Source organism: Brassica oleracea, chromosome C2 (genome assembly GCF_000695525.1).
Source record: "Brassica oleracea var. oleracea cultivar TO1000 chromosome C2, BOL, whole genome shotgun sequence".
Classification (NCBI taxonomy): Eukaryota; Viridiplantae; Streptophyta; class Magnoliopsida; order Brassicales; family Brassicaceae; genus Brassica; species Brassica oleracea.
In genome coordinates this window covers 14,012,039-14,022,042 of record NC_027749.1, presented here as the reverse complement: position 1 = coordinate 14,022,042, position 10,004 = coordinate 14,012,039, and the positions used below count along the sequence as shown (strand labels likewise).

General features: G+C 31.3%; 1 protein-coding gene across 1 annotated transcript; it reads left to right on the top strand.

The window, feature by feature from the left end:
• The first annotated feature begins 8,538 nt into the window (after positions 1-8,538).
• Positions 8,539-9,234, top strand: LOC106326404 (21 kDa protein-like). Its single transcript, XM_013764392.1, has one exon. It carries the CDS (start codon positions 8,569-8,571, stop codon positions 9,196-9,198), a length of 630 nt encoding a protein of 209 aa, XP_013619846.1. The 5' UTR covers positions 8,539-8,568; the 3' UTR covers positions 9,199-9,234.
• The last annotated feature ends 770 nt before the right edge of the window (positions 9,235-10,004 follow it).

The window sequence follows — 10,004 nt, the reverse complement described above, 5'->3', positions numbered from 1 at the left end:
TTTGCTTAGCTTGAAACCAATAATTTATTGCATGATCTTCTATCAATGTAGATTCGATCCTTAAATACTACAGTGATCCTCTCATTCGAGAGTAGCTTAAAAAATTAATTTGAATGTATTAAATTTGACGTCGTTGTCTGTTTGATTCACCATGGAATATGTATATAATTTAGTCTAATTCTTTCTTTTTTTTTCGTTTACTTATTACATTTTCTTGTGTTTCAGGTTCATCGGTCTAAATATTATCTAAACGTATGCCCAGATTTATGTGATGACTAATTCGTTATTCGTAAATCTTTTTTAAAATTATGGATGACTAAGAAATATTTCTTTTCTGTTTACTCTACACAAAAAATGTTTTTAGCCTATAATTTCCAGACTCTATTCACATACAATTTTTAACTTTATTATTCACATAATTTCGAGTTGAATTGCATCGGATGGCGACATTTTTTAACATTTAACTAGATTTTGACCCGCCCTTGAAAGGGCGGATATATTTTTGTTTTAATTATTTTTGAAAATTTTAATTTTAATTTTATGTTTTTTTTGTAATCATATTTTTGTTTAATATTAATGTACTATACTATAATTTTTGGTAATTATATTAAATATGTCAAGTTGCATAACTATACACTTATACCATATGCATATCAGAAATTATTTTAAACTTTATTCATAAATATTACAACATATTTTTTAGTAGTTATCTAACATAATTACTCAAGAATATTTGTATAAAAAAAACGATTCGAAATCGACCCGAAAATCAAAATTTCATACTCCATTAGACATGACTTATATATTTGAACAGTTCTTAAAATTATATCCAAAATTAATATCAAACCCAACCCGCACCGTTAGCCTAACAAATTTTAAAAAAAATGTTTGAAATTTTTAATTTTTATTATATTATGTTAAATATATATATAATATGTGTGTGTGTGTGTGTGTGTGTAAATGGGTTAAAATGGTATTCACTAACTTTAAGTAAAATCACATTTAATAAATATTTTTAATCGAATAACCTATTTAAAAAATGTTATACTAAATGAGTTTATATGAATATTTATTTCTATTAAAATTTTACTTAAACCCTATTAAACCCTATTTTTAACATCAAGTGCTTTGTTAATTGATAAACTTAATGTTTGTGTAAAATATTTAAAATTTGAAAAAAATTATTGTCTAGTTGAATAAATCCTAATTTTTTGGCTGAGATGTAAGCTTTGTTGTTGTAGTGTGATAATAATTTTTGTAAAAAATATATCAAAGTTTATTATAATTATGAGGAATAATTATCATATCACTATAGAAAGATATGTCAATAATATAACTGTATACATAATTATATAAAACAATGTGTTATATTAATCAAATAAAAGGTTAAAATTCTAAAAATAATTTTTATTTAAACACCCAATAACAAAAAAAAATACAAAAATATATGGTAACAAAATGTATTTTTAATGTCGAGCATTAGTTTTAACCTTTGTGAGGGTTTATATTTTTATGGTACATGACCAATTGTATAAGGGTTTTTTTCGTATTACACATTTGTTGCCATATATAAGGGTTTATATTATTATTTAAACACCCAATAACAAAAAAATACAAAAATATATTTTTATAAATTTTTGTTGCCATATACGTAGTTCTTTAAAATATGATTTAAAGTGGTTATCCCTTTAAAATAGGACTTTAAAATATATTCATTTAGATGCAGTTATATAACTCAGTTATATAAAAATTAGTTTTTTTAATTGGACATAACTTTTTATCAATCCGTCATGTTACTGTTTTAATAGAATAGATAATAATCGAGTATAGTTGCAATTTTGTTTAATAATCAATATTATTAGTCTTCTTCTATTAAAACTCAATTAGCCATAAACCTATACGTGGTTAAGAAAGCAATATAAATTTATATGGCTCATTGCAATCAGACAAAATGTAATAAATCAGTTGATTTAAAAAAAAAAAAATCGAGGCCCATGGCCCTATTTTAAAATCATAAACCGACAAAAACTCTTTTTTGTGTTGTCTTTTTGTGTTGGAAGAAAACGTAACTTGCTTATTAATTACAAAGAGAACGTGTTATTGATTTAATTAAAGTAGATACTGTTATAAAAAAAAATCAATTGGACATGATCTTTGTCAACCGGTCAATGTTCCTAATTTAATAATATTGATACGCTGCAAGTTCTTGTCATTTGTCATTTGTCATTTGTCAAGCAAGACACAACTAAATATGGTTTTATTTTATTTATTAAACATAAACTAGTGCTTCACAATATATAATTGGGCAAATCTCTAAAATAACATCTTTCTAAGTTTATGTCACAAAAATAACTCTCAAAAACAAAAATGACCAAAATAACATTTTATCTTTTGAAAAATTTAATTTTTTTTAATTTTTCAAAATTTGAAATCTTATCGCAAAACCCCACTCCCCAACTCTAAACCCTAAAACCTAAACTCTAAACCCAAAACCCTAAACTCTAAACTCTAAACCCTAAACCCTAAACCCTAAACACCACCCCTTAACTCTAAACCCTAAACCCTAAACCCTAAACACCACCCCTTAACTCTAAACCCTAAACCCTAAACCCTAAACACCACCCCTTAACTCTAAACCCTAAACCCTAAACCCTAAACACCACCCCTTAACTCTAAACCCTAAACCCTAAACCCTAAACACCACCCCTTAACTCTAAACCCTAAACCCTAAACCCTAAACACCACCCCTTAACTCTAAACCCTAAACCCTAAACCCTAAACACCACCCCTTAACTCTAAACCCTAAACCCTAAACCCTAAACACCACCCCTTAACTCTAAACCCTAAACCCTAAACCCTAAACACCACCCCTTAACTCTAAACCCTAAACCCTAAACCGCACCCCTAAACTCTAAACTTTAAACCCTAAACCCTAAATCCTAAACCCCACCCCTTAACTCTAAGCCCATTAATTTACCGTTGGGATATAAGTGTATATTTATCTCTTTTGATAAAACATTAAGTATTATTTTGGTCATTTTTATTTTCAGAAGCTATATTTGTGACAAAAAAATGCTATCCTAGTCATTTTCTCTATATAATTTTACTCTATGCAGTTCGACTAATTATATCATTTAATTTATTGTAAACATTCAACTTGTCGAGAAAGATGGCATGTTCGTCCTCTCTGTTTTATAAAAACTGATCCATGCGATCCCCTAATTATCCATGCACACACTATCACGTTATTACCACATTTCTTGTACATCCCTCCTCATGCTTTCTTGCTTATTTTATAACGAAATATCATTTTTAATTCAATTATCAGACACAACGGTTCATCACGAAAGAATATCTACATACCAAATGTAGTAATAGCTAGTTTACTAGTATATGCTATATATTATTGCTTAGTTGAAAGGGAGAATCCTGAGAGAATCCCTGAATATATGACTTAGCTGGCCACAATTGAAATAGTTCATAGATGCTAGTGCTGGTGTTATTGGCGCTGCTGGTAATGCAATATGTCTTACATTAGGCGCATCCACTGACTTGATCCGACAATTCCTCGCAATATGGTCTGATTGCCCACAAGAGTGAAACTTGACGCACTCTCTGAAATGGTAATGATGGCAACATGTGCAACTCAGGGGGCCTGACTGATCCAAATTCCTCATAATTGGCTCATAATTCTTTCTAGACTTAGGTTATTTTACCTTGATGAGCATATACTCCTCAGCTAGGCATGCTTCCTGAGTAGTAGCCTTCTCCATCAGATCACCCAAGCTGGGGTAATTTATCATGTTGCAAACCTCCACTCTCATATCCTTTAAGAACCTCTAGGTTCGATCCTCTTCATTCTAACCTTTCCAGAAAATTTACGGAGTCGACTGAAATCCAATTTGTACTCCCTGGTAGACCTGGTGCCATGATTCACATCCTAAAATGTATTTATCCTTTTTCCATAAAATTTTGAGGAAATAACTTTATGTTGGAATATGTGGTGAAATCCGCAAAGGTCAATATGTAGGACCACATTGACCCTCTACAACTCCCTCCCACAAGACTAGGACATCAACACCCATGACTGCATATCCATATCCAGATGGAACTCTGTGGGACACCTACAAAATCGAAGTTCCGTTTCAGCTTTCTTCTCCAATTTTCTACAGTAGTGGCAACCACATGTCATCCAAAATGGTCCAAACCCATACCCTTCATGATGTAGCACAGAAGCTTTACAAAATAGAACTAGAGATCCGTTGATTCTGAGAATACACGAAAAACTAGAATAATACAAAGATCTTATTTAGTCTAAGAATGCATAAGATCAATGTCTTCTTAAATTCGTTGGCATCCTCTCTGAATACAAAATCGATTGGCTCCACAATCATCACGTCTTCACCATATGTATCATAAATCGGAGGACCACTAATTTCTTTGTACTTTCTGTACAAGTCTTCTGTCGAACTAAACGGATAGATATTCGTAGGATGGTAAGGTCCGAGCAACATGGTAACTTGGAAACAAAATTGAACCTTGATTGAAAAATCAAAAGTGATGGCTCTGAATACCACTTGATGTAGCGGAAGCTTTATAAAATAGAACAAGAGATCCGTTGATTCTGAGAATACCCGGAAAACAAAAATATTACAAAGATCTTATTTAGTCTAAGAATGTCTAAGATCAATGTCTTCTTAAATTCGTTGAGAACACCTATGTTCTAGCCGATAACAAGAAATAAAGAGAAATCTTTTAACTTTTATTAATTAAATTATAAACTGAATACAAACTTAAACCTAGACAACTATATATAATAAAAACGTAAACCCCTAAAATAATAAAAGTAATGATCTAAATTTAATAGAATTAATCAAATAAACAATAAGATATTTGGAAATATTCCAAATATTTATCTGTATCACTTCATCTGTCTTATCATATCCCAGTACATTGGTCCCTTTGTGGGTCTAGAAGTTGGTAGTGGTGGTGGTGGAAAAATGTGCTCTCATATAATAACCGGTAGGATGTTCTGCTGCAACCCACCATCACAACGTACATCTGCACCAACATAATCCTCATGATGAGTCATGTACCTCTCACGTTATCTCCTCAACTCCTTCAACAATGCAGCATGTCCAGCGACCTGCTCTGGTCCCTGAACCACAACCGGTGGGCCTGATGAGCCAGCTGAGTGGTGGTTTGCTAGGCCTTGCGATCGAGGAATCTGTTGAGCAATCTCTTGTGCTGTTATCCGTGCAGCCTCTTAGGCACAACATCCTTTGAATGTTTAAAATGGATAACCGAATATCCGGTAAAAATCATCATAAAGGTCAATGGTCCATGTCAACGTTTTACCATTAAATAATCATCGTAAAATAATGCCCGAGTCTTGTATGAAACTCATGGTCATGCTTTTTTTCAGCCAAGAACACCAAGAGGCCCATGTTAATGTTCTCTTACCAGTTCCCATATTCATACTATCGATAATCGAGGTTTCTATGTGGAAACCGTACTATATCACATGTTCTTCCGTTATTATGCGAGTGTGACAGTCTATAATTGATTAATTAAATGATATAGAGAATATTGTTTTACATTTTCTCATAGTTAGAGCTGTGTCACATATTCTTTCTTTTAAAATTATTTTCTCATTCTTGAATTTCAGATCACATTACAAATCCATGTTACTGTTTTTAAACTAGGGCTAGACAAAATATCTGTAAATTTTGATTCAATTTGTTATCCATTTCGATTCAAACCGAAAATCCGATATTCGTAACTCTACGAAGCAAAACAAACACTAATATGCAATATCCTCAAAAAACGAAACAAATTATAAATACTAATATTGTTAGGAACAAATATTCGATATGATCCGTTATCTGCATATATATATACTTATATTTTTTAAATTATATAACTTATATAAATATTATATTTTATATAAGTTTTAAAATATTGTTATTTATTAAATTTATTATATTAGTTATGAGAATTTAAAAAGGTAAATAATTTTTTTATTTTTTGTAATAATATTTATTATTTTATATTATTTGATTTTTTATTTATTTTTTAACTTTAATTTTATTCGTATGGATCAAATCGGGTATCTAGTTAAAAATCTAAAAATAATTCGGATACACTGGACACCGAGTACCCGGGTGGCTAAGATCGAATCAAATTGGTTAATTGATTATTCACAAAATGGATTGGTTCACGAATACCTCCAAAACCCGGATATTCGATCGATGTCCACCCCTAATTTAAACATATGAAGAGTAGAGTGCTTATAACATGCAAGGGGTGTTATTCAATTAGTGATTTAAAATTAATTATTAACGCTTTGTAATCTATCAAATTTTAGAATTTTAAGATAGTTAAGCTGGTGGATTCTAAAATCTCTCCAGTATGCATTGGATTTGGAGTCCAGTCATTTATTCATGAGACTCTATAAGAAATGATTTGAAATAAATCTAAAATACAAAGAATTTTAAAATCCGTAAAGTTGAACAACACTAGATTTAAAAAACTGGATTTAAATCATTCATTGAATAACACTAGATTGTAAATAGAATTTATAATCATCATTCGAAGAACAGCGAATTGTGTTTAGATTTAATCTCTATTAAAATAGATGATTGAATAACACTACCATAGTATAATGTTTCACTCTTTTTGTTATCCTGTATCCGTTTTTCATATTTCAGTTTATTAGATATTGTCAAATGAGAAACATTGATCTTAAAATTCACCGTCCCAAGTAGGTTTATCAAATACTCGAAATATTACGATAAGGCTTATTATAGCTTCCAAGAATAATTAAATTATTTGTAAAATGCCAGCTAATACAAAGATAATGTATAGGTTATGCTTACCAGGCCAATATGCAAATGGTCAATTCTTTGAATAATTAAGAGGATCGATTGGAACCGAGTTAATTATTCCTCCGAAAGAGGAGATCTAATCCATGTTCATCACGTAACGTGTCACGTACGTACCTCACGTTTTCTTAGGCATAAATACCGGAGTAAGCTTGTAAATAATCTTCTGGAGTAGGTTTATTTTGCAGACAATTTAAGCCATCCTACGATTAGGGGTGGGCGTTCGGGTACCCGTTCGGATTCGGATCGGGTATTTCGGATTTTCGAGTATTTCGGTATAGAAATATAGAATCCGTTCGGGTATTTCTGTACTTCGGATCGGGTTCGAATATTTTTACTTCGGGTTTGGTTATTTCGGATCGGGTTCGGATATTGAAAAAAAAAATTAAATTTTTCATTTCTCAAATTTCTTGTATTTAAAAATATAACTTTCACTTAACTAACTTTTTATTTTTAATAGATTGAATGGTTAATAGATTTGGACATAACATTTTGAAACTAAAAAATACGTTAATTTGGTTATTTTTTAAAATTTTGGATGTAACTTTTTGTTAATTCTTGAAATAAAAAGTTTGACATGCATTTTAATTGAGTAGCAAATCATTTTCTCCGTAATTCTATGTATATTATACGAACTTAAAGTATGTGTAGTATCAATATAAATATCTTATATAAAATGAGAGATGTAAACTATAAATATTATACATATGTTCGGTTATCTTCGGATATCCATTCGGGTTCGAATATCAAATCTCTTCTAATTCAATACCCGTTCGGATATTTTGCTACTTCGGTTCGGATTTCGGTTCAAGTTTTTCGGATCGGGTTCGGGTGCGGCTTCGGATATCGGGTAAAGTGTTTTTTTTTTCTTTTCCCACCCTAAGAAACAAATTCGTCGAACAAATAGAACAATCATAAGGATGATGGGACCAATTGGCAACAAATGTTGCTGTAGATTTATAGATGTAAAAAAATTGGATGTTGTCATCATTCAAGGTTGTGAGTACTAATTGAAACATTGATAAAAAAAAACAGTTTAAGTAAAATATATATAGCCTTTCAAATTAATAAAAGTTTGATACTCAATTATAACCTAATTAACAATTAGGTGATAATGAGATCGTACGTTACTCTCTAGCATACTCAAAATGGTTCAGTCAAATATAATCAATGAATGCCGTTGCGGAAATATATTACAACTGACCGGTTGAGTACAAACTACTTACACCAATGAGAATAACCATAACTAGAGAAGAAAAAACATGATCATACGGAATCATCTTTACCGTTTAACGAAAAGAAAAAATTAAAATTAAAAGAACCATTAATCGACAGGTATTGGAACTATGTAATTCAAAAGGTTGAGAGTTGACCATGATATATTATACGATCTCTTGACCATCTTACAAGAAATTAAGTTACGTTCAGACGTATGTATACACATACATTGATACATAATACAATTGTGTTGTTATATTAAGAAACCAACAGTAATGTACATACATGATACGTATAACGATATAGTCTAGCTAACCATATTCTTACGTACGCCTTAAAAAGAAGATATATTCAGTTCCCTCCTTCAATATAAAAACCTAAGGTGCTTGTCTTCTGTTGTATATATATAAGACACAATATACAACATAGCTGCACAATTCGTCCATATAAATTTGTTCACACTCGAATGACGAAAGGTAACATGTCGCAGTTCCTCTATTCTCTAACGCTCGTCTTCGTTTTCCTCACATCAACAAACATCCAAATGACAGCAGCCACTCCATCATCCTACTCCCAAAACCACAAAATGTTCGTGAAAACGGCATGCAATTCGACAACATACCCTGACAAATGCTACAAGTCTTTATCCACATACTCCACGGCCATCAAATCTGACCCGATCAAGCTGTGCACCACAGCCCTTAAACTCAACGTGAAATCCGCAAAAGAAGCGACTTCTGTCGTCGCTAAGCTTCTCAAAAAGTCCCAGAAATCCGCGGCCGGGCGGAAGAGTAAAATGGTACCGGAGACGCTGATCCTCAAGGACTGCCTTGAGGAGATGGAGGACACAGTTGTTGAGCTCAAGCAAGCGATTACAGAAATGAAGACTCTACGAGCTGGTGACTCTATAGCTGAGCATATAACGAACGTTAGGACTTGGGTGAGCTCGGCGTTGACCGACGAAGGGACTTGTAAGGACGGGTTCGAAGAGGTGAAAGTGAATAAAGAAACTAAGAAGACGGTGACGAAGGTTGTCCAGGAACTTGCAACAACGACTAGTAATACTTTGGCGCTTATTACTAATTTAAGTTACTAGCGTACAATTGGAATATATTAAGATTATTGTTAATGAATTATTAAGACCCTTTCCATGTGCATGTTGCTTCTGTTTTCTTCACGCCAAAATGGATGCGATAAATTTCTTGTATTTACCATATAAAATTGTATGTTAGAGTTGATTTGATTATGCCAAACTATATGTATTATACATAGCTTTTTAAAAATATTACGAAAGAAATTCTTCCACAATATATTAAAAAATATATATATCCACAACATGTACGGATCGGACGAGCAGCTCAAAACCCTTCCTAAACAGCATTTGAACATAGAGAACAAGCCATGTTTACAATTGGACATCCACTGCAGGTTTTAAATGGATATCCGGTGATTAAAAGTTAAAAAAAAAAAAGATGAGCATGCTATTGCATCCACAATTTAATTATTCAACATACTAGATCTTTTCTCCGCGCTACGCGTGGATAATATATTTAAATTTGTTACATTTATCATTTTTATTTGTATGTTAATTTTTGTATATTAAATTATATATAACTAATTTTTAAATTTGATTTTTTTATATTTTTAGTTTGAAGTAAATATTTCTATTATATGTAACACAATTAACTAATAAAATATGAAGAATCAAGTCCGAGATTTTAGAGTTATGTAAAAAAAATATAATTATGTATAGAACATAAATTATCTTAGTTTAAAAGATCGGAATCTCATCTCGAATAAATTCACGAAAAGAAAAAGTACTACAATAACGTACTTAAAATATAAAACCTCTTTTTCAAAAAAACGAACTTAATAATATTTTTTTACATGTAATAGTTGAAA